Below are 25,879 nucleotides of genomic sequence, written 5' to 3'. Positions count from 1 at the left end.
CTGAGTCTTGGCTACTTTCAGCACCAGTGGAGTGTGGTAGGCCAATTGGGAGTCCTGTTACTCCTTGCCATCCTCCATGAGGTTGGAGCTCTTCCCTGACACAGTATCCCATTTTCTACTGGCAATGAGGTCATCACTGATTCCAGACCCACTCAGGTCACATTACAGTCCCAGATTTCCATCTTTGAGGGTCCATTTCCCGTGACTACTTTCCACATCAACTACTGTATCAACTAGTGCCTGTCAGGAAAACAAATCATTCTAGATCTGTGCTGTCCAACATGGTGGCTATTAACCACATGTGGCTATTTACATTTAAATTATTAAAATTAAACAAAATTTAAAACTCAATTCTTTATTCACACTAGCCACATTTCAAGAGCTCTATAGCCACATACAGGTTGGTGACACTGTGTGAGTCAGCACAGTTAGGACATTGCTGCTATCATAGAACATCCTATTGGACAGTGCTGCACTAGATCATTTCAAGCACGAAGAGATTTAATGCAGGACATTGTTTACAAATATGTTGGGCCACATGGGAGTAGCCCAAGGAAGAAAGGGCTTAGAAGGGTTAGAAGAGAAAGAGGGAGAGCAGGAAGGTGCTGCTGCCTTGGGTGAAGCTGGCCCACAGTAGGTGCTGGTCTGATGGGGGCTCTGCTGCTGAATAGGAACAGAGGCTGAGCAGGAACCCAGGAGCTGCACTTGCTGCTGCTGGAGGCACCACCAAGAATCAGAACAAAACAAGGGCTTCTTCCTTCCACGCACCTTTTAGTCTCTTGCCAACACCTTCTATCAGGCAAGGGAGTCTTAAAAAATGTAATTTGCAAGTTTCTACACTTCCTTTAATATTGAGGAAGACAACAAGGGTAAGACTGTATCTTAAAACAAATACTTGCAGAGTATGGATTTTATGAATAATATTAGGGCAGGTGCCAGGGTCCCCATCCTATAGCTTGTATCTATTCCCTTAGCTCCGGAACTGCCCCTGCCACTTATGATCCCACCGTATCAAACTGCATTCAATTCTGTCCTAACACCTTATGACCCTGTGTATCCTGTTCCCTCTCCACGTGGCTGCCTATTCTCATCCTTCAGATAGCAGGTCAGGTGTCACTTCCTCAGAGAGACCTTCAGTGACCTTGCCAACCTGCCTAAAATAGCTTCACCACTGCCTCAGCCATTCCTCATCTTCCACTGTTTATTTTATAGTCCTTGTTTCAGTTGAAAATTATCTTCTGTGTTTGTTTTCTGTCTTTCTTCACTAGGGTGTAAGCTCCAGGAAGGCAGGGCCCTGTCTGTGTTGTTCAGTGGTGCTCAGCATTTGGAATGGTGGGTGGCATGTAAGATGCACTTAATAAAAACATATATTGTCTGAATGAATAGTTTCCATCCATCCTTCAGGTCTGAAATCTTTCCTGTCTCCCTAGCTGGGTGAGATATTACTGTTTAGTGTTCCCAGGGAACCCACACTTCTCCCTCCGTAACACTGAAAACAACTGTAATTACTTGTATCCGATCCCTTGCTAGACTATAAACTCAGTGAAAGCAGGGACCATGTCTGTCTTGTTCCTAGTGGAGTCCCCAGTGCCTGGCACAGTGCCTGGGATATAGCTGGAAGTGGTAAGCTACCTGACAGATTTGGTCATTATACTGTTCTCTTAAAGGGTTTGGGAGATTTGGTGATGGGTATGTAGAAACTAAGCAAAAGAAAACAACAAGGCAATTATTAACTGTAGAAGAAACTGAAATCTTAAGAATGGAAATATAATCACAGAGCTCTACATGGCTTGACTGTGAATAACATTTATATAGTCATATCCAGGGCCAACAGGACTGCATTAGTTATATTAGACTGTATTAGTTGTTAAAGTGTCGAAATATTTCTCTACTGGTTAGTAAATTGTAGCTCCCTCTGAGTACCGTTACCCTGCCCAGCTACCCCTTCCCCCATCTTAGAACTCCCTAGAACTTCCCAGGATCCAGCAATTAAAGAGACAATACCTGGCAGAGCCAGGGTCTCCGTAACCTCGTTTAAGAGGCCAGCATCTGTTCAGATGAGATCAGTCCATGCCTGTGCCAGTCATCAGCCTCCAGTCCCTCCTGGGCACTGCCTTTGGCTCTCCCAGAAGGCTCACCTCAGCCTTGCTTGCTGTGCCTACCTGGCCCTGGGAGCCCTGCCTGGGAACCATCCAGAGACTGTTCCAGTACTCACCAGGCTGCAAGGTGTTAGCCAGCCGGCCTCACCTCCCACACATCCCAGGCCCTGTACCTGAGTGTTCTACCTGCCCCCAGCAGGCTTAGACTTTATCAGAAGAGACAGCATAGGCTGGGCATAGTGGGTCTTGCCTGTAATTCTAGTACTAAGGGAGACCAAGGCGGGAGGATCGCTTGAGGTCAAGAGTTCCAGACCAGCCTCAGCAAGAGTGACACCCCGTCTCTACTAAAAATAGAAAGAAATCAGCTGGGAAACTAAAAAAAAAAAAAAAAAAATAGAAAAAATTAGCCATGTGTGATGGTGCACACCTGTAGTCCCAGCTACTCGGGAGGCTGAGGCAGGAGGATCCCTTGAGCCCAGGAGTTTGAGGCTGCTGTGAGCTATGATGCCATGGCACTCTAGTACTCTGAGGGATTTCAGGAGTCATACTGGGAGAAGAAAATGGTGGGAAATCAAGCAAGAACAGGAGTTTGTGGCCAGAGCCTAAGGCCCTATAATGTAGCCCAAGTGGCTCTCCCCCTCAAACTGGTGGCAGCATAACAAGTACAAACCTTCCGAAAAGCAATTTGGAAATACACATCAGAAGCCATTAAAATACTTCTACCCGCTCTTCTAGTAATCTTATTTCTGGGGACTGTTCCTAAGGAAATACATTTTTTAAAGGCTAGGGTGAGCAACACACACTAAGATATTTATTGCATCATTATTAGAAATAGTGAAAAATTGGAAAATAACCAAAATTTCTATCAGAGGAAAATACTTAAGTATTTTCACCCAATGAGTAATCAATATGCAGACTGTCAGGGGGCCTGCTGGGCCTAGAGGAGGGGAGATGGTCAAATGTGGGCAAGAGAGGAGAAAGCAGAGTGGACCCTAGGTTGGCCCCCACAAGGGTGCAGGAAGGAGAGCTGCCATTTATCGAGCATTTCCCTTTTGGTAGCGCACTTAATTCTCACTGCCGTCCCATGAGGGTGGTACTAACGCCATCCCAATTTTATAGATGAGGACCTGAAGGAGGCTCAGACAGATGGGGTGATCTTCCCAGGCCCATCGAGCTTCAAAGTAGAGCTTAGATTCCAAACCAGTGCAGTGTGATGAAAGAGCAGTCAGTGTTTTCCCTCTGCAACATGACGCCAACTGTCAATGACAGTCATGTTATCGGTGCAAAGTCCCTTTATGTGACCCTGGAGTCTTTCTTCAGTCTTGGGAGAACAATGCCAAGCCTGTGTGGATGCCAGGGGATGGCGATAAGTAGTAAAATAGAAAAACTTGAATGACACAATGCTAAGCAATAAAAATAGTTTTTAAAAATATAGTTGTATCAGTGAGAAAAGCAGCCAAAAGAAATTATGCTCACAGACCACAACAGAGACAAGGAGAAATGGAAACAGATAACGTGTGAGTGGGTGCTCTCTTTCCTCTTTATTTTTGGGGTTTCCATTCTTAACACTGTATTATTTGCACAATAAAAAACAATTCACAATGAAAGATGGAAAGGCAGAAAATATGAGCCCCTGGGGGGCCCATGGCCATGCCTTGAGTCCAGCTGCAGCTCGAGGCCTTCCAAAGCCATTCTGACAGCAGCACTTGTAAAAAAGAAGTTGGCTTCTTTTGGACAAAGGAGGGAAGGAGAAAAATGTAGCGTGTGACCCATGCCAAGAGGCTTAGGTTCTTTGCCATCATGCATCAGTATTGATGCCATTGCCACATCTGATGTGCAGCTCTCACCTGGGCTGGGGAGGTATGGCTATGACCTGGCACTTGGCAGCCCAGGAATTTTTACATCTGATGATATTGCTATTCCCTCTTTATCAGTTGTTGTCTCTCCTGGCTGGGGCTTGCGTTCAGCCTTGCTGGAGGAAGGGCCAGTGTGGGATCCTCTCCAACTGAGTGACAGAGGCCAAGGTGACTGCAGCCAGCAAAAAGAACAGTGAAACAGCAACATCCATGCCTGGGTTTCAGAGGTGGGGCTCAGTGATTTTTCTTTTTTTCACACTCACAACCCATACCTCACTTGATTTTATTCTATCCTTTAGATCACCATTCCTTTCAAGATTCCATACATTTGCCTGTGCTGTTCCCTTAGTCTGGAGTGCCCTTTCTCATGCTCCTGACAGAGCTAAGCCCTGCCCTAACTTTAGTACCACTTACTTGATGAACCTTTTCCCAATTTTCTTTTGAAAAATGAGTCATTTCTCTGGCTCCCAAAGCACTTGGTTTGTATCTTTCCTAGGGCAATTGCATTTTTTTTGCAGTACACTATTTATGTCCATGTCTGTTTTTTCCACTAAATGGTGAGCGTCTCAAGGTGGCCAAGGAACATGTCTTATCCAACTCTGATTCCCCACACAGTATGCCAATGTCTGGCATAGGGTAGGTGCTCAATCAATGTGTGGAATGACATTAATTTACAATGGCTGAGTTCTTCCTCTTTATATGTCATGGACTCTGTGAAAGCTGTTGAGATTATAGGCAGATAACCAATTGGTTTTATGTCCATTTCTGTCCTGTGCATTTTGAAAGAGGCAGGAAGAGGAAGAGAGTTAAAGTTATCTGTGGATCCATATTCCAGAGATTTCAGCCAGTGCTCCCTAGGGGGTAATAATATGAATAATCACTAACATGTGCAGAACTCTTACTTACACTTTCACACCCATTAACTCTGTTGAGTCTCACAAGGACTCTAGTAGGCAGGCTGGGTGGGCAGTATTTGGCTTGTTCCAATGGTACAGCTGAGGAAACCAAGGCTCAGAAAAATAAAGTGGGCCGGGCACAGTGGCTTATGCTTATAATCCTAGCACTCTAGGAGGCTGAGGTGGGAGGATTGCTTGAAGTCTGGAGTTTGAGATCAGCCTAAGCAAGAGTGAGACCCTGTCTCTACTAAAAGAAAAAAAAAATAGAAATTAGCCGGACAACTAAAAATATATAGAAAAAAAATTAGCCAGGCATGGTGCCTGTAGTCCTAGCTACTTGGGAGGCTGAGGCAGAGGATCACTTGAGCCCAGGAGTTTGAGGTTGCTGTGAGCTAGGCTGATGCCATGGCACTCTAGCCTAGGCAACACAGTGAAACTCTGTCGAAAGAAAGAAAGAAAGAAAGAAAGAAAGAGAGAGAGAGAGAGAGAGAGAGAGAGAGAGAGAGAGAGAGAGAGAGAAGGAAGGAAGGAAGGAAGGAAGGAAGGAAGGAAGGAAGGAAGGAAGGAAGGAAGGAAGGAAGGAAGGAAGGAAGGAAGGAAGGAAGGAAGGAGAAAAAGAAAAAGAAAAAAAAGAAAAAGAAAAATGAAGTGATTTGCTCAAGATTACATCAGCTCAAAGTAGGGCTGGGACTCCAACCCAGATCTGTTGACTCCAAGTCCCATGCTCTTGGGATTGCTGGGCTGACAGGGGTACAGCAATCCTACCCGTTGTCAAGGTTTGCAGAGGGAGGGAAGGAAACCCCTGGTTAACCCTTGACAAGGTGTACTTGCACCAGGACCCAGTTGTCACCCTCATACATTCTCCTGCTCATCTAGAGGTTTAGCTCCTCAAGGCAGACACCACGCCTTCTCCTTTATTTCTCTCTATAAAGCTCAGGTCTTTGGCAAGCCCCACAATTTTGCTGGGTCTTGATTTTCACGTCTAAAATGAGGAAGCTGAGCTAGAAGTTTAAATTGGGTCACATTCACACTGGCGTCCAACAGCGCCTGGCCCACAGTTTCCATCACCCTCCCCATGGATGACTCTCAGCTCCAACACTAGAGGCCTCCAGGACTTCAGCTGACATGATGGAGTGTGTACCCTGCACGTTGCAGCCTCTTCCCAGGCTGGCTGTGGAAACCGAGCCTCCTCCAGACAGCAGGGCTGCTCTGCTCAAAAGGATCAAGTCCGGAGCCTCATTAGTCATGTCAGATGACATAGTTAACACTTGGGGCCAGCACAGCCAGTTCATCAAAAGCTCCTATGTGCCTGGCTCCATTGCTGCAGCTGAGGAACTACTGTATGTGAGCAGGCAGCACATCAGAGGAGCAGCGCCAGAGTGCTTCCAAATTGGTTTTGATTAATTGCATAGACATGTCTTTAATTGGTGCCAGGGTAGCGGCCAGAGAACTTATGGGAAAGCAGGATGTTATGCTTTCATTCCCTGAAGTCCTATAAAGCTATGAAAGATGAGGAACAGAATCACTGCTCGTTGAAAATTTATCGACCGTGCAGACCCAGAAAACACAAATAACTATCTGAATTGAAACCTAACCTCATTTTCCCAACTCATTGGAAACCATGCATGTTCCCCTCTGCCCTGCCTGCCTGCCGAGATGTGCAGCTGAGCAAAAGGTGTGATTTCTAAGAAACAAGTGCTTTAGCACGGAGACAGCGTCCTCAGCTTTCCCCAGGCCCTGCTGGAGAAGACGCCCGGAGGGACCTGGGAAGGCGCCTCCCCGTCAGAAACGGCTCTCCCCCAGCCCATCACCATCCTATGAACCGATATTAGAGACTGATTCACTTTGGGTGAAGCATTCATTCAAGCATTCTCTCTTTCTTTTCTACCCCTGGGAGATGTAAGACTCATGCACTGAGTGTGTACTAAATACAAAGCATGGTTCTGGTGTCACAGGGAACACTGAATGGAGTCAAGAACAGACCCCTCTCTGAGGAAAGAGGGCATCTAGGAGAATCGAGGACAGGTCCAGAGGTGAATTAATGCATGGTGGGTGGCATCCCACAGAAGATGAAGCATTGGGATTTGGCATCAGGAGGACTTGGGTTCAGCTCTGATTCTTATTACTGAGCCACCTCAGATAGTCACTCTGATTCTCTGAGCTTTAGCTACAGAATAGGATAATAATACATAACTGCATATGGCAGTTTGAGGCTTGTAAGTGTTAGCAGGGTGGAAAGTGCCCAGCACAGGACCTGGCACTGATCAATAAATCGTTGCCATCTGAACAGGCATCACCCTCAAGGTTCTGCTAGAGCACTGTGTTATAGTTCATATATTCCAGGAATATATGAACAAATGATTACTGATCATAGACTCTGTGCCAGGCTCTGGCCTGGGCATTAGGGATTCAGAAAGGAAGCTTAGTCCTGCCCTTGAATGAGACTAAGTTCCACTAGGGAGTAACAACGACCTAATATGGTAGGAATGGCAAAGCATCACTGGTGTACTGATGGCCAGTAGTTCTACCTCGAGAACTCAGGATAGATTTTCCTGAAGAGGGAATACTTGAGCTAAGTCCTGAAGCATAAGAAAATTTTGATTTGCTGATAAGGCATTTTTTTGTATTCCATGCACAATGCCAGTTTCCTTCTTTTTGTTTCTAGAACAAACCCTATAATCTTGGAATCAGCTGTTCTCTTTGTATAGAAAGTTCTTCCCCCAGATTTCCCCAAGATGGTTCCTTCTTAACATTTATAACCTGATATTTTCTTATTTTTTCATTTGTTTATATTATGTCTCCCTAACTAGAATGACAGAGATCCATTAGAACCAGAGATCCTGGTTGTTTTTTGCTCCACTCCATTATATCATCTAGAACATGGCATGACACACTGTAGGTGTTCAGTGTCTGTTTGTTGCAAGAATTAACAAACAACTGGAGTCACAGGAGGAAATACTGCAATCAAGGAACTGTTATAAGCACAGTGCCTGGCACATAGTGATACTAAATTTTTTCTTGATAAAATTAAACATTGCGGGATGCCTGAAGCATAGGCTAGAGGAATTGAGGTACGAGGTGATGGAAGAGGTGGCCTCTGAGCTGCACCTGAGGGCAGAGAAGAGGACAATGTGATGGGGATGCTGGGAAGGTGATCAGGAGGATTAAGTCACATAACTTTTAAACCCCTTTCAATCTTGAGCTTCTAAGAATTTCTCCCAAACAAATCATCTCTTGTCACCCTTCCTGATCCCCTCACTCACACCCCTCCTTTCCACTCCACCCTGTCTGGAGGCCACAAGGACATCTGACGCACCATTTCCTGCCAGGGTAAATCACAGACTGACGTGTGATGCTGGTTCTCAGTATTAACCATCCCCCAGGTGGAGATGGCCCCAGCTCTCAGGGTGGAGGCCCCAAGCAAAGCCAGCCTTTCCACAGGGTGGCAAATAAGGGGGAACTGTTTACCCACCCGCACCTTCCTGGCCCTGCTCCCAGATAATTTTATATCCTCTGCTCCTGGATCTGCTTCTTAGTTGGATGCACCTCAGTTCACTTGCTGGAGCACTGATGTGTGACTGTTTAACTGCCGCTGCTTCCTGTCCCAGGGAGCCTGAGCTTCGGGAGCATGGGAAAGAGACAAGAAAGAGAGCTTTATATGAAGTAAACTTTGACAGTAATAATAAAGGCCAAAGACGAACTTATACTTACACAGTGCTTAACAATGTACAAAGCCCCAGAGAACTCCTATTCATCCTTCAAGGCCCTGCAGAAATGTTATCTCTTTTCACCAACCTTCAACCCTCCTAGGCAGAGCTAATCCTTTCCTCCACACTTGGTAGAACTTCCATTATAGCCCTTACTGCCTTGTAATAGACTAATTTGTGTACATGTCTTATTTCCTCCATGAAACCATCAGATCCTTGGGGGCAGATCTTTTCTCTCATAATAAAACACATTTCTTTCTTTCCTAAAAAGTGATCTTAATGTTCATTATACATTTTTCTAATTATAAAAGTAATATTTATAGTTACAGTAATAAAAATTGTATATACAAAAGTATAAAGAGGAGAATTTAAAGCCTATAATTTCATCATGCAGATAAAATCACTGTTAACAGTTTGCAGCTATCTTGAATTTTTTTTAGCATTTAGAAAGTAAAATGGGACTATATAATTCATGTGGTTTTATAGTCTCAATTTATCACCTATTCTATTGTGAACATCTTCAAACATCATTGACAATTCTTTAAAAACATCATTTTAAATGGCTACATTATCATTTAATGAGTATGCCATAAATTACCTAACAATTTCCCCATTGTGGAATATTTCAGTTATTTCCTTCTTTTTACTATTTTACCAATAACGCTGCAATGAATAGCTGTATACATAAATCTTTGTCTGCAACTCTATTTTCCTAAGAAAGATTCCTAGAAATGGAATTTCTAGGTCAACTGTTTTAAACTCTTTAAAGCTTCCTGATGTTCCCTGCCAAATTGCTGAGAAAGCAATACCAACTTACAGTTTCACCAGTGTAAGAGTGCCCATCTCACCTGACCATCATTATAATCCCATTTGTATCTTTACCAAGTCTGCTGTTTTTTTCACAGTGTCTCTTGAGGTGAGTAATTTTTCTTAAACACAGCAGAAATTACACAACCAAACTTAGAATTGTCTTCTTCCAAGACATCAAATTGGGAGGGTATATTTATTTAAAAAGTGCTTCTCTGACTTAAACATTTCTATAATTTTTATTTGAAAATTGGCTACAAAACAAATTCTTCTGCATCTAAATTGCAATACATTTCTGTCTTTGGCTGTTTTTGACTTTTGTCACAGTCAAAATTCACTTGGAACTCATGGTAAATGAGATGAGGAGCTGCAGCTGGGTTTTGGGCCAGAAATGAGATGTAATTTTGCAGTAATGAGATTGAAGTATTTTTGTGACTTGCAAAGGGGGAGTCCTACAGGAATGTGGGGCAGTGGTGGCATCATCAGAATAAGGGCCGAGCGTACCAGCGCCACTACCCTGAAACTGCTACACTCAGGTGGAGGTGTGACTCTAGCATATACAGCTATGGGACCTCTTCTCGAGACTTCATCGGTACTCTGTGCATAGCCCCAGGTATAGGTATCAACATATTTCAGAACCTATCTTCTTCCCTCTTCTTTCTTCATCAAGCCCACCTGGGCCTGATGTGAACTCTAAGACCAAGACATTAATTAGAGGGAGGGTGGGACATGGCATGGCAATGCAAAGAGCCCTCAGACTTCAGTCAGGAAGAAACAAGTCTGATGGTCAGCTCTGCCTTTTACCAGCAGTGTGTTTGGCCTCCCTTGTAAAGAAGGATACTATTTCATAAGATTGTTAGGAGAAATGGTAAATGTCTATAACCAGGGGTCCTCAAACTTATTAAACAGGGGGCCAGTTCACTGTCCCTCAGACCGTTGGAGGGCCGGACTATAGTTTTAAAAAAACTATGAACAAATTCCTATGCACACTGCACATATCTTATTTTGAAGTAAAAAAGCAAACGGGCAAAAACACCCACATGTGGCCCGCGGGCTGTAGTTTGAGGACGCTATAATCAACACAGACACACAAACACACATGGGTACACAAAATAGCTTACTGAGTATCCATCCATTCTCTGCCAAGTACATACTGTGCTTTCTATGCATGTGGCAGACCTTGCTAGTTGGCCATCCAGAAGCCATTTGTTTCTTGCTGCCTCACCACAGCTCCCTTGTACTTGAGGGTGATCGTGTGGCCCAGTTCTGGCCAATGAGATTTAGGTGGAACTGTGCGGGGATTTATTAGAAGAGCTTTTGCTTTTCTGATGGAACAGGACTGCTGAGTCTAAACTGCCCCTCATCCACATCCCTTCCTGCCTTGAACTTGTAGGTGATGGCTAGGCATCACAGCCATCTTGTAACTAAGATGTAAGGGCCAAAGGAGCACCCCTGGAATTCTTATTATGCCAGAAAGCAACTACCTATTCAAGTCACTGTTAGTTATCATTACTTGGAGCTAAAAATATTCCAATACACATGCATAAAAAGTGTCTACATATAATAAAAGCTCAACACAGGGTGGATAGCCATTCACACTCACATTCACATGTAACTCCTCCATCCAGGGAACTAATGATATTAATGATGGTCACCCTTTATATTTATGTAGCACTTCACAATTTTCTAAAGATTTTCACATCCATTTTGTCATTTGATTCTCACAACTCTGCATGCAAGGAAGGCAACTTTTTTTTTTTTAAATTAAGACTCCTTTTAATTACAAAGGATGTTTAAGAAATATTTTAGAATGCTTATATGCTGCACACAGTCTTGTATCCTCCTCTCCTCCCTCACTCCCTCCCTCTCACTCTTCCTTTCATCTTTCCTTCCATGCCAGTCCTGGCCTGTTTTTCTCAGACCTGTCCCTCAGTCTTCTCCTGCTCTGCTCTGCTCTGTGACATAGGGAGGTTGATCCATGATTCATTCGGGCTATGAATTGAGGCTCTAAGACACTTAACTTCCAGCTGAGTTTGGCCAAAGGGAAGTACTAGTAGGACACTGGGGGTGGGTAAATAGGGGAGGAGGAGGAAGGGTGTTTCTTCCTCTCCCTATCTGTCTCCGGTGGCTCTCTGGCTACATGTTCCCCATGGATCCTGGTCCCACTGACAGGCATGCTAGGGTTCAAGCTTCTGATCAGCGAGTTTCCTGGACCCTGGTGACTAACTCTGCCTCCTCCCTCTGCCCCTTTGGCTGATATGCCAATGGCTTCCTGTTCTCAAGCTCTGGGATGTCTCTCTGTCCCCTATACCATCACCTGTGAAACCATTCCACCTCATTAAAGTCCCTCTGTTGTAAATACCTGAAATGCCTTCTTTTCCCCCAGTCAGCCCTCAGTTATGCCCATTGACCCCAAGTGTCTGTGCAAGACACTTTCTCAGGGCCAGGCTCCATGGAAGATGCATGGGCCAAGAAGCAGTCCCAGGATAAGGAGGCAAGTGAGAGAATACCAGGCTCTGCTGAGACATATCCCAACCCAGCAGAACTTACTTGTGAGTTCTGAGCTTCCTCCTACCTGAGGCAGGCCAAAGACAGCACACAGGATGCTTGTTACATCCCCTTCACTGCCCACCTCTTGGGCGAGTTTGGAGATGCTTCTGGATGGTGGAGGAAATGCTAATTGGCTTCCACATCTTCCCAGCCAAATGCTCCTACCAGGGCCTCTCATGCTACGAGAGCCTGGCTTCCCTGCTTGCTTTCTACTTCCTCTCCTTCTCCCCAAAACAGACTTACACAGGAAGCAGGAGGAATCTTTTTCAGAGTATTTGCTTCAGCAAAAGGCCAGCAAAAATTGTTCATAACTAACAATGTTACCCCTGTAATCCTAGCATTCTGGGAGGCCAAGGTGAGAGGATTGCTTGAGGACAGGAATTCAAGACCAGACTGGGCAACATAGTGAGACCCTGTCTCTACAAAAAGAAAAAAAAAATTAGCTGGGTGTGGTGGTATGTGCCTGTAGTACTAGTACTTGGGAGGCTGAGGCAAGGATGATCACTTAAGCCCAGGAGTCTGAGGCTGCAATGAGCTATGATCTTGCCACTGCACTCCAGCCTGGGTGATAAAGCGAGACCCTGTCTCCAAAAAAAAGAAAAAAAGGGGGGAGGGGCAGGCGCAGTGACTCATGCCTGGAATAGTAGCACTCTGGGAGCTAAAGCAGGCGATCGTTTGAGCTCAAGAGTTAGAGACCAGCCTGAGCAAAATCGAGACCCCGTCTCTACTAAAAAAATAGGAAGAAATTAGCTGGACAACTAAATATATGTATATATATATATTTTATATATATATATATATATATATATATATATATATATATATATTTAGCCAGGCATGGTGGTGCATGCCTGTAGTCCCAGCTACTTGGGAGGCTGAGGCAGGAGGACTGCTTGAGCCCAGGAGTTTGAGGTTGCTGTGAGCTAGGCTGACACCACAGCACTCTAGCCCAGGCAACAGAGTGAGACTCTGCCTCAAAAAAAGAAAGTCTGCAGTGACAAGGCACAGATTACCAAAAGGGATGTTAACTACAATGAAAGCAGCTTTTTCATCAGTAACAGTGGAAACCAAAAGAAAGTAGGATAATAAAACCAGAATCTGTACACAGTTAAATTAGTGAGAGCCAAACTTTCAGATATTGTCTGATAAGCAAAGATAATGAGTTTACCTCACACAAACTCTTGCTGAAAGTACACTAATAGATAAACGTCAATAAGAAGAAAATTGAATCCTGAAAGACGAGTGATTGATGTAAGGAATGGGATATGAGTGTCACACTGACAGGAGCTGACATCAGCCCTGAGAGAAGACTTAAACTTTCAGGAATGTTGAGAACTGGCTGTTAGACACCAGCATTATCAAAAATTAAATTATATAAACCTACAATTAAATGAATCATTTAAAACTGCAGTCCCCAAACCTCAGTACCGGTCAGAGGCCTGTAAGGGTCCAGGCTGTAGAACTTGGCATCCCCACTCCCACCCTGCCACCATGCGTGGAAAAATTGTCTTCCACGAAACTTAGGAAATGGGCTGGGCACACAGCAGAAAGGGGGGCACACAGGTGACCGCCGGAAGCTTCATCTGTATTTGTTACTGCTGCCCATTACTGGCATCACCACCTGAACTCCGCCTCCACCCCAACCCCCCGGGAAAAATTGTCTTCCATTATGCTAGTCCCTGGTGCCAAAAAGGTTGGGGACCACTGATTTAAAATATAAAGGTTAAAAATCCTCACAGTGCATCACCTCTTAATTATTTTACTACATTGTGCTATTATCTATGCTCTTGAGGTTATTTATATCTCTTATATTGACATGGTAGAAATACTATAGAATGGTGTGCTACTGTTCATCACTTCCCAACTTTACATTCAGTGATGTCACATGGGGAATTTGAGTATTTATACTCTAGAAATCAAGAAATGCTACAAATCTGAGATCCCCAACCCCTACCAAGTAAGAACTGGTTGTTAAATATTTACTAGCATACCACTGAAAACAAAAAGTAATGAATTATTTATTAGTATCACTCGTAGTGTGTAAAAAAGACTTGTGCATACATGTTATATTCACAACAGTCAAAGGATGGAAACAATTCATTATGTACTAAGAGGGATTTAAATAAAACAAAACAAAAAAGGTGGAAACAATTCAAATGTACATCAATGGATAAATGAATAAACTAAATGTGGTACATCAATACAATGGAATATCATGCGCCCCCCCCAAAAAAATTAAGTGCTAATACATGCTGTAATACAGATGAACCTTGAAAATGTGCTAAGTTAAAGAAGCCAGACACAAAAGGCCACATATTATATGATTCCATTTATATGAAATTTACAGAATAGGTGAATCCATTGAGAAAGAAAGCTGATTAATGGTTGCCAGGGGCTGGGGATAAGAGGGAATGGGGAGTGCCTGCTTATTGGGTACAGGGTTCCTTTTAGAGTGATGAAAATGCTCTGGAACTAGATAGTGGTAATGGTTGCACAACATTGTGAATATGCTAAATGCCAATGAAATGAATGATTTAAAGTGGTTAAAATGGTGAATTTTGTTATGTGAATTTTACTACCACCACGATAAAAAACAATTACCATAAAAGTCCCTTCTTTTAACTCATCCATCAAACATTTATTGAGGAGTTCCAGGCAAGATTCATTCTGGATGCAGGGAACAAAGAGAAGAATCAGATGTGGTTTTGGCATTTGAGGAGTTCATGAGTTAGTAGGAGAGAAAAAATATCCTGCAAACAATGAAGTTAAGTGCTGTAGTTTCCCTGACCTAAGAATGTGCATTGTACTCTGGGGGTGGCTGCTTCCCAAATAGGGGTGGCAGGGAGGGGGAAGAGAAGAGCAATGGTAAGGTTGAGGCTTGAATGCTGAGCAGGAGTTTGCCAGGTGGATGGCGGCACAGAGAGGGGTTCCAGCAGAGGGTGGGGCTTGATTGATCAAGTTCAAAAAGTTGGTGTCCAAAAGGCTCCAGTTTTCAGCAAACCTCAAGCCAACGAGCACACATGCAGTATAGGGCATGGACTTCAGTGAGAGGTGGGTGACCACTCCTGTCTAGTTGCAGTAGGCGACAGTCAGAAATGTTAGGGGAATGGTGAGGACCTGCCAGGATGTGAAGGTCAAAGGAAATGTGATTCCAAGATTGGGCCAGTTGGTGGGTTGTGGATACTGCCCATCCTTAAAGGAAGCCTGCAGGACATTATGTTCTCAGAAGACATCAAACTAGAATAGAATATTCAACCCCCTTAAATGATCCCCCTTGTCCCATCTATGTATTCTACAAGTTTTAATTTTTTGCATTGAAACCTACTTCCCTTTTCCTTGAGCTTTCTCTGTTTTCCTGTTTGAAATATGTTACTATGGTAATGTCATGGCACAGGACAGCGGCATTTACAAGTGAAGTGTAAAGAATTTTCAGAACATCTAGAAACACAAGACTGGGGTTTAGGAATATAAGCCCTAATTATGTGATAGTGCTCATGACTTCAGACACTGTGTCATGAATATAAACACACTCGGAAATTTGAGACAGCACAGAGGAGATAGTTGAGAGCTTTATTAGGATTTATGTGCCCGGATTTTTAAAAATGTATATAAGAAATATTAAAAACACAAAACATAACACACTATTGGGAAGAACATCTGGAAAAAACGAATGACAGAATGCCAACATGTACTTATGAATACGCCTCTGGAAGGATCGGTGACCTGGACACTCCAGGGAAAATTGGAAAAACTCTGCCCCACTTTGTATGCTGTAAATATATTCCTTAAAAATTGTATATAAATGAACTATTGGTAAATCATTTGTTAAATGCAAAGGTGAGGACTATTTTAAAGATATCTTAAGAATGTACATTTTATAATAGTAAAGGAAATTATTACTAACAGAGTAATAGAAAAAACTCACTGGATTGAGTGAGGTTCAAGGTCCTTCATTATTATTCTGGCTTTGGCACCAACTATATGTGTGATTCAAAAAAAGTCACCTCGCTGGGCCAATTTCCTCATCTAATCTGGGTTGTAACTCTGAATTTTCACTTATTAAGTTCTTAATGCAAGGTACAAGAGGTACTGGCCCACAGCTTAAAGTCCAGTTTCTTCTGAGAGGTATCAATAATATTCCACATTGAATACTTGTGGACAGAGTTCAGGGCCCTTTTACATAAGAGGAGCTGCAGTTACCATCATTATGTGTGTTTTGCTTCTTCATACCCTACATCCTCTTTTTCACAATCACCCTAAGTGTGAAGAGTCCAACTTTTTGTTCCAAATTCTTTACGGAAGAGCTTGTTCCTTAGAGCCGTCATCTGGGAAAAACTGACAGTCTAAGGTAGGAACCCATTCTCGGTGCTCCTCCCACCTCCGTCCCTTCCCCTATCCCACAAATTGGGGCACTGCCTAGAGGAAAGGCTGTACCCTCAGTGCATAGTATAGGCCCAGGCCCCAAAAAGGAATTCAGGAAATGGCTATTCCCTGGATGTTTCTGAAGGAGGAAGCTGAGGCAAGAGATGGGTCTGGTTAAAGACCCAAACTCGAGAGGTAAACTTCTGGCTGCTTCTTTAAACATTTTTGAACTTTCCAAATTTTCTACAATGGGCAAAAATATGAACAAACCACAAGTGTTAAACTCTCCTTTTCCTGGCTTTTTGTTAATTCCCTGGTCTCTCATAAACAATGCAGTAGCTAGTTTCCTTCTAATACTGCAAACTTTCCTCAGTGCTCCAATGTTTGGCACAGGACATAGGGCACACGTCCTTTCTTAAAGAGAAATAGCCATTTCAGTCTTCTAGTCTGCTTTGCTTAAACAGTAATGACACTATGCATTTGTCTCTGTGGACCTAACACCTGCCATCCAGCCCCAGGCAAAGACTCCTGCCAACTGGCTCCAGAAAAGGCCATTTATCAAGAGTGTTTAGGCAACACCTTGATTAATCTGCCATTCAGGAAGCACAAAACACAACCCTAAGAATTCTTTTGTCTTCTTAAGCAAAAACAGGTTTAGGCCTTATTAACTGGCAAGAGATAGAAGGCAATGAATGAGTCAGGCTTTTTGGCTGATTACAACCATTTTGTAAAATAATTCAGGAACTGTTAGTAAGACTAAAGAAGCAAAGGAAATTACTATCTATTGAGCACTTACTACATGCCAGGTCTTGTGCTGTGTGCCTCATACACATTATTTAATGTGAGCCTCACATCTAATAATCACTGTCTAACAAACTATATTTTTACTCATTTATCCTATTTCTGTTTCCCTCACTTAAATGTATGTTCATGAGGAGAAACTTTTTTTTGGTCTTGTTTATTGCTATATCCTGTGTCTGGAACAGTGTCAGACACATATAAGCACTCAATAAATATTTGTTTGAATGAATAAAATAAACAACTCCATGAGATAGATGGTATTATTTTTCTTTTACAGATGAATAAAAGAAGACCACAGAGGGTACAAAAGAACTGCTCAAAGTCCCATAGCTAGTTAAGGAGTAAAAAATAAAACCTTATCTCAACTTTTTGTTCTTTCTATAGACCAAGGGTCTTACACTCAGATTTTAAAAAACTCTTCCAGCTTTGCAATTATCTGATTTACATCAGTGTAAAAATGCATTTACCTTGTACACTCATTTGAAGATTTGAAATTTCACTGATGAGATATATTTAACATTTTAATGATAATCATTTTACTAAAGCAACAATTAAGTACACATTTTCCCAATATAACAATTTCATCTATGGATAGGCATTAGCTACATAATTTTTCACTCTAAAATCCCACGTGATTACTCTTCAGACACAAATAAAAAGTACAGAAATTCTGGATGTCAACAAAATAACATTTGCAAATCCTTAAGAGTTTAGTAAGTTATAACATTAAGATAACTAATGATGCGTGTGTAGTATTCTCAATGTAGAATACCAAATATTCCAGTGTACATTCGTGTCACTTGAGTGTCCCAGTATGGGAGGAGGTAGACTTGGTACATTGAAAGCCACTCCTATATTAAAGAAATTATACAGAAGGCTCAACAATTCTTCAGAGAATCAGCTTTAATAAAATCTGTCTCGAGAATTCATTTTGTGTGAGAATGTGAGAGTGAAATCCAAAGGAGGTTAATTTTACCTAGGAGAGTATTTCATATCCCTTCCCATTTGTCAGAATGTACTTGATTCATAAGTACTCTTTTACCTGCCCAGAACTACATAACAGAAGCATGCCACTCGTGGTGTTTCCTCTAACCACTGTGGTTCTTTGTAGGGATTCTGGTCACATCCCCTCTCTCCTCTGGGGCAGGTGCCTTCCCTTCTGTCCCACTCCTACTGCCAACACAGGATGGTACGGCCTCCATACTGACCCAACCAGTTAATTGTGGGGTCAAACTAGTGATTTGGCCTCCATCTCTCCACTGTCATCTTTTGGGGCTACTGCTTTTTAAAGTAATAATATTTTGGAGAATTTTTTTTTAAAGCATAAAAACTAATAAAATTTTAAAAACACCCATAATCTGACCACCTGGAGTTACCATAACCTTTCTCGTCATTTAAAAAACAATTTCGTATATGACTCTTTTCATTTAACATTATAAGCATTTTGCCATGCTGTTAAATACTCTCCAGAAACATTCATTATAATGACTATACAACAGTCTATTGCATAGTCATACTGCAATTTATTTAACCAATTTTCTACTGTTGGACTTCAAGATTGTTAAACATTAATTTTGCCCACATTTTAGGCTATTTCTTTAGGACAGATTCCCAGAAGTGGAATTAGAGGATCAGAGGATATAAACATTTTTAAAGCTCCTGACAGATACTGCCAAATTGCTTTTTAGAAAGCTGTTGCCAATTTATACTTCCAACACTGCCAGTGTGTTTTTCTACCAATATATATCTGTCTAAAGGATAATAAAATTTAAGTGAAACATACAGTTTTCAAATTATTAATGTAGTTGGACAGGGATTCAAGACCACAGCACAAAGGTATGTAGCAAAGGTCATACCTATTTCCAGGTATGCAGTTAACAATGAGTTAGTGTGAGCACATGGAACAGAAAATGTGCAAGAATGAAGAGTAATGTAATTAGATTTCAGACCGTGAAATCCAAAGCCTGTGTCTATTTTGCCCACTGCTATATCCCAGCACACAGGACAGTGCCTGGCACATACAGCCACTCAATATATTTTTGAGTGAATTAACACAGAATATTCTTTCAAATGCAATCTTTCAGCTGCTGTAGGGTTTAGTCACTCCTGAATTCATGGGACACATGAGTGGGTGGATCATATACTCTTATAAAGGTCTATTCAATCCTGAGATTCTATTACAATTCTGGAAAATCAGTTTAAATAAAGGTAACACATTAAAGTTCTCTCAAGGGGAAAATAAATATACTCCCCTAAGAAGAAATACCTTGGCATCAGTTGCAAGATGCAAATATATATATATATATTTCCAAGCGTGCAAAAAATATACTTCAGTGAGTTTTGTCATCTCCGTAAGTGTACACTTTAATAGGTGGTAGCATAAACTTGTTCAAATGGTGTCCATGGTCAAGGCAGTTTTAAAACTACCTTCAATTCATTCTATTATTGAAAGTTGCAACTTGGCATCATTTTCAGTATTGCCAAAATTGCTTTTGAGATACTATGGGAATAATATAGGTGGTAGTTTATATAATAACATTTTTAGTGAAAAAAACACAAAATTCATTTGGTGAACCAGAATATAGTCAAGGGAAAATAGTCAATCATTCAGCTCTAGTTTATTCTCCTGGTCCCATAAAGATTCTAATATTTCACAATTTCTATATAGTAAATTGTCAGACACTGCCAGATCAATGTGGCATTAACAATGTTATTTATACAAAACAATCACCTGTCATTGTTATATATATACGTTATATACACCACACCAGGGATTGCCAAACTATGGCCCATGGGCAATATCTGACCCATCATCTGTTTTACTGTGGGCTGCAAGCTAAGAATTGTTTTTACGGTTGAAAAAACCCCAAAATATTATTTTGTAAAAATTATATGAAATTCAAATTCCAGTAGACATTTATAAAGTTTTATTAGAACACAGTCATGCTCATCTATTTCCATATTAGCTATGTCTGCTTTTGCACTAAAATGTTGAGTAGTTGCAACACAGACCATATGGCCCACAAAGCTTAAGACTTTACAGAAGTCTGCTGACCCCGGGGCTAGATCCAAGCGGGTCCTTGGAGGTACTGAGGTTCCCCACTACAGATTTTTTGTTTCTGGATATTAATACTGGGAGAAGGGTGATACAACTGAGAGACAGAATTTGCAAGGATCTGATAAGGCAGAGACTATAGAACATAATTACACGAGGGTTTTCCCCAGATAGGATATAAACACTAGGTAAAATCTGGAAGGGTTGATCAAACTGAAGCAGTTGGAGAATGCAGGGTAACATACAATTCAGCAGCAAAGGTAGCCACTTACTAATTGAATGACATCGGACCCAGGTGAGACCCAATCCAAGGATCCTAGTGAAACTTGGTGATGGTGTCTGAAAATAGCAGGCAAGCAGAGCAGTATATGTGATATAGTGACAGACAATTCCCCAATAGTACCCTACTCCTTTACTAGGTGTCCTCAAGTCATTTAGCATCCAAATTTATCCAAGCATCTCCAAAGGCAAGTCTGGACTTTGACTAAGAAATGGATCTAGAAGGAAGGTTCTGAAAAGTAGGCCCTGGCTAAGTACTGTTCCCAAATAATGGGAACATTTCAATGACTCAGAGTCGGGGGAGAATTCAGAAGACTGCAGAACCATCCACTTGTTTTCTAAGTCAAAGATTTAGTGGACATTTTATTCTTTCTCTTTTTTGATCATTACCAGTAGAGTAGATGCAGCAAGGTGAGGTGGGGTCATGGGGGAGGGGAGAATTAGATAAAACCAATGATAGCCGGGCATGATGGCACATACCTGTAGTTCCAGCTATTCGGAAGGCTGAGGCAGGAGGATTGCTTGAACCCAGGAGTTCAGGGTTGCAGTATTCCAGCCTGGGCAAAAGCAAGACCTCATTTCTTTCATTCATTCATTCATAAATAAATAAATAATCATTGACATGATGATCTACCCTGGAAGGTGTCTATTCCTCCTGGATTTTTAGCTGTGGCATAAAACATTCCATGTGGATTTTGAACCAGGGGTGAGGGTGAGGGTGAGGGTGGGGAGGAAGGTCAACCTGAAAGCTGGAGATTCACTGACTGATTCTAGTAAGCTTGAGGATGATGGTCAAGGTTTGCAGAAGCCCACAGACAGCCAGGCTTGATCTCCTGTGGTTAGGTTGAGTTTCTCCTGCCAGGGAAAATACAGTTGCTGGAAGAATGGGATTTGGATGTTGTAGCTCTGAAAAAATTTCATGACTCTGAGTACCAAACTGGTAACACTGGTTGCCTCTGAAGAGTAGAAATGATAGCATCTAAGGGTGGGAGGGAGCTCCTCCCTCATGTCCCTTTTAAAAAACAAAATCATTACCCTCATCTCCCCAACCTACTTTGTGGGGATAGGAAGGCAACCTGGGGCCAGGGCTGGAGCAGACAACTTCCTTACCAATAGCTAAAGTAGGGGGCTAGAAGAGGGATCCAAAAATCAGAGAAGAGTTGCAAGTTGAGTGGAAAACCATGACACAGGGGCAATTCAAGGATGAGCACACCAATTTTGCCAAAAGCAACTATTGCAGGTGTGTTCCAGGACCAGAAAACAAAACACCAGGAAATAGAAGAGCAAGAGCAAACTGGTGAATAAATTGAGAGGTGTCTGAGAAAAGCCAATGACAAGAACCTAGGTGTGATGCATGGCTGGATTTGTGAGACTCTAGGACCAGGAGCTCAAGAGTCCTGGGCAGCAAGGTGCAGACCAGGGCAAAACTTGGATGAGCAATAAAATGGACTTTGTGGGTGGGCACATAAGGAATGCCTTCTATAAGTTCTTATACAGCAACTCTCCTACTTGGAGATTCTTCTAAATCATGCTCTTAGCCTTGGGTTTACTGATTCTGAGCAGCTATGTGTGAATGGTTTGTTCTGGATGAGTGTTAGAACAATAATTTTACTTTCCAAAAATTTGAAGCATCCTATAATCATTGAATATTTTCTGGAAAAGTCTGCAAATGGGCAATGGGTTCAGGTAGTAGTTCAACATGACTACTACCCAGGACATGATCTAAGATAATAAATTAAGTCATTTTCATTACAGCCACTTGGAAGAATTTGAATTCACACTCCTAATTACCTGCTTCTGGCTGCCCTGTGTCTAAATCCTATCTGGGCCAATGCTGCTTCTGGTACCCTAGACTCTAGCATGGGTCTTAGTCCAGCATCATATTGGCAGGGTCACTCTAGCTCTGTTCACGGGACTGAAATAAAATTCAGGAATAAATACCCTTAGGACCTCTGTGTTATAATAGGTTGAAGACAATGCTCGTAGATATTGTTGTGGGATCCTGGCCTGACCCAGGTCACATAAGTCCACAACAATTACCACTGGGCCCAGAAAGGGTTAATATCAGGTTGACCAACAAAGTTACAATAGCTAGTGGTGGGGGCTTTGATCCTGAAGTACAGTGTCCCTAGTGGCAAGTGCTTGTGGGCAAACCAGAGCCTGGGCTGATCTAGGAAGACTTAATGGTCCTGAAATGGAATCTCTAGAAATTGCTAAATAGGTGGATGGAAGTATATATGCTGTTATTTGGTTTAAGAGTGCTCTTATACAATATCCCTTCTTTGTGGGACAATGTCTAGCTTTCAGGGTGCCTCAAAACTGACAGGGTTAATGGGAAACATGTAATTTTTCAAAGGGAGTAGAGTCAGTGAAAGAACAGAACTAAAACTATGTTGAATAATAAGTGTTGGGCCTCTACTAGCAACCAATATTGCTTCCTTACAAGTTAAATAAGAAGAGCTTTTACGTGTAAAAATCCTTGGGTAAAACGAAGATACTGGTCAAGGCTGTGAAATGCTATTACCAAACCACTAGCCCCCTCCATCTTTGGTAAGCATTCTGAGATGTTTCCAGTCTATTTGCTATTTCTTGTAACCCGTTTGGGAAAAGTCCCATTTCATAAATTCCGGCGAGAGGCAGGAACAGAAGAGACAGAGTTTGAACTTACAGAGATAGCTTTTGGAGGTCTGACGAGAAAATTAGATAATCAAATCAGTTATTATAAACCTATTCACAGACTCAGAGAAGCAATTTATAAGCTAGAGCAGTGGAGAGGAAGCAAATGACCCCAAATTGTTCATCTTCTGCAAGACTATTATCTTCCCCTTTAGATTTTGTTACTTAAGCCAATAATGTCATCATTTTCTACTGATGCAGGTTCAAAGCCTCATGCTGCTCCATCTGCCTGGGAAACTTTCCCTAATTTCATAGCTCCTTGTCTCACCCTTCCTCACAGATCCAGTTCAAGAACCACCTCATTTATGAAACCCATCAGCCCTTGGTGATCTTGTTTCATAACTTCACATTGTCAGCCGGGTGTGATGGCTAACACCTGTAATCCTAGCACTTTGGGAGGCTGAGGTGGGAAAATCACTTGATGCCAGGAGTTCAAGACTTGCCTGATCAACAGAGACTCCATCTCTACAAATAATACAAAAATTAGCCAGGCATGATGGTGCACATCTGTAGTCCCAAGCTACTCAGAAGGCTGAGGCAGGAGGATCCCTGAAGCCCAGGATTTGAGGCTGCAGTGAGCAATGATGATGCCATTGCATTCTAGCCTGAGTGATAGAGCAAGATCCTGACCCAAAAAAGAAAAGAAAAAACCCCCCAAACCCCACAACCTCACGTTGTCAATGCCCAGCAGTGCTCTAAAATTAGCAAGTTCTCAAAACACATTGACAATATTGGCATTAGTTACTAAAAACAAGCTGCTATGTGGGAATCAGCACACAGACAGCAGATTCCCTTAATTCATAGTCTAGAGAGTCACCTGGTCTTCCTCTCCACACATCACAACCTAGGCCTGGATCCCCTGGTGTTTATTTTCTAGGACCAGATCCTCCTCTTCCAGCACAGGGGATATGAAAATGAGTGGAGGTCCAAAGCACAGGACTAAAATAAAACAAACCCAGCCCTTCTGTGAGGGATAGATCTGTGAGAAGATCAGCACTGGTGGCCAACCCCTGAGTTCGGAGGGGCTCCCACTGAGTTATCTGGGCCAGATCAGCCCTTACGCCCAGCATAGCTCAATATGTCAGCAGGCCACTGCCTTCTGTACCATACCTCAGGCCCTGACTGTGCAGCAGGCTGAAACTGTAAGCCTTCTTTAGGGGTCCTCCAAGAAGAGCAAGCCTCCCTGGGCACAGAGATACAGACGCCAGGAGATCCTGTTCCCACTTCTCACTGGCAGAATGTTGAGAACAAAGGAACAGGACAGCCACAGCAAGCTAAGGTCTGGGCAGTGAAGAGATCCAGACTTGTTAAGCAAAACAAGCAAGTACCAGAAGTCAACAGCCAAAAGTTCCTCAAAGTTGTGGAGAATAGCAAGGAACACAGTCCAATAGTCCAGTAAAGAGTAACTAGGAGGGCCTTGACACCTAGGGAGAAGCAGTATAGAGGTGAGCAGCAAAGGCTTCCTAGTTCCAGTTCAGCTACCTCACTGTCCTCTCACCATGGTGTGAACCAACCCTGAGCTACCCTGGTGGGAAGGCTTGTTGAGGATGATGCCTGCAGAAGCTGGCTGGCAGGGTAGTGGATTCTGGGATGGGATACAGGAAGGGGCATTTCCCCACCAGCTTCACCCTGTTGACTCCATGTTTCAGAACTTGTTACTTTTTTCCTCACACACAAACTATTTTTCCTAGTTTCCTTTGAAAGATCAGACTGGAAGTTAAGTTTTCCAGGTTTAGGCTCATAGTTCAAAATACCTGACATAACTTTTGCAGAAACTTTCCTCATGTTCAAGTTTTCTTTCAGAATGAGTCTAACAGTTTCTTTATCTAAATTTAATTCTTCAGCCATCATCCTCACTGTTAACTGCCTATTTGAACAAACCAAGTCTTTGACCTTCTGGATGTTTTCATCCGTCCGGTGGGTGACTGGACGACCACTTCGGGCATCATCTCGAACATCTTCCCGCCCTTCTTTAAATCGTTTGTGCCAGTCAAAAACTCTGGCCCTTGACATGACTTCATCCCCATAAGCTTCTTTTAAAAGATGGTGGGTCTCACTTGCAGACTTGTTCAATTTCACGCAAAATTTGATACTAATCCTTTGTTCTAAATAGCGGTCACTCATTTTGGCACTGAACAACACAGGAAGGTTAACAGGCCACGACTGCGGGGAAGGTGGGGTCGCGAGGGAGACAAATCTCTATAGGGTTGTAGGCATAATCATGTCGCTATTCTTGCTCTTCTAGAAGCCTCACCAGGAAAGACAAATTGCTTTTCTGAGTTTTCACCCCTCTGCTTCCAGTCGAGGCTGGGGAGACCCGTTATGGGACGCTAAGAGGGAAAAATTAAATCTACAACCCACGTCTGTGTTCAACCAGTGCAAGCAGATCTGCCCGGAGTTTGCAAATCAGTCACCAAGGTCATCTCGATTCTGTGGCCCTCAAGAGTCTACGACGGTTTCTGCAGTAAAGGCCTAAGTGGTGGCGCAAGCAAGGAGAGACGCATCGGTGATGTAACGTGCAAGTTTGCCCCGAATGAGCAGAAACCCGCGCACGCCAAACCTACCGGAGCAGCCTGGGGCTTGCCTGCTCTAGAGTCCTGGGGACAGGCCCGCATGCGCAATTCTCTCTTCTCGCGGGTTAGGCTCTGCGCAGTCGCACTGCGGCAGCCCGCGCCAGGCCCCGCCTCTGCCTCGCCACACCCCGGCAGGCGCGCTTCCTTGCGCGTGCTCGCCTGCGGAGAAGGAGGCGGAAAAGAGGGGCGGGGGAGGAAGACTGAGGGAAGAGAGGGCA

The 25,879-nt window shown here is 42.8% G+C and overlaps 2 protein-coding genes across 3 annotated transcripts in view; both read right to left on the bottom strand.

The window, feature by feature from the left end:
• EMSY (EMSY transcriptional repressor, BRCA2 interacting) overlaps nt 1-25,749 on the bottom strand; it is a 134,074-nt gene extending 108,325 nt beyond the window's left edge. For both annotated transcript variants that reach the window (XM_020286618.2, XM_076002324.1), the window contains exon 1: nt 25,653-25,749. The gene's annotated coding sequence lies outside the window, so the exon portion shown is untranslated. The remainder of the gene's footprint in view (nt 1-25,652) is intronic.
• GVQW3 (GVQW motif containing 3) lies at nt 24,477-25,696 on the bottom strand. The gene has a single exon (XM_012745027.3). The coding sequence runs from the start codon at nt 25,210-25,212 to the stop codon at nt 24,583-24,585; it is 630 nt and encodes a 209-aa protein (XP_012600481.1). The 5' UTR covers nt 25,213-25,696; the 3' UTR covers nt 24,477-24,582.
• Nucleotides 25,750-25,879: the final 130 nt, after the last annotated feature.

The sequence above is a fragment of the Microcebus murinus genome, chromosome 4 (assembly GCF_040939455.1).
Source record: "Microcebus murinus isolate Inina chromosome 4, M.murinus_Inina_mat1.0, whole genome shotgun sequence".
In the NCBI taxonomy this organism is placed as follows: Eukaryota; Metazoa; Chordata; class Mammalia; order Primates; family Cheirogaleidae; genus Microcebus; species Microcebus murinus.
This window is presented reverse-complemented; position numbering and strand designations above follow the sequence as displayed.

Coding starts and splice junctions, on each gene's coding strand:
- GVQW3 (XM_012745027.3), bottom strand. CDS start 25,212: ATGAGTGACCGCTATTTAGAACAAAGGATTAGTATCAAATTTTGCGTG.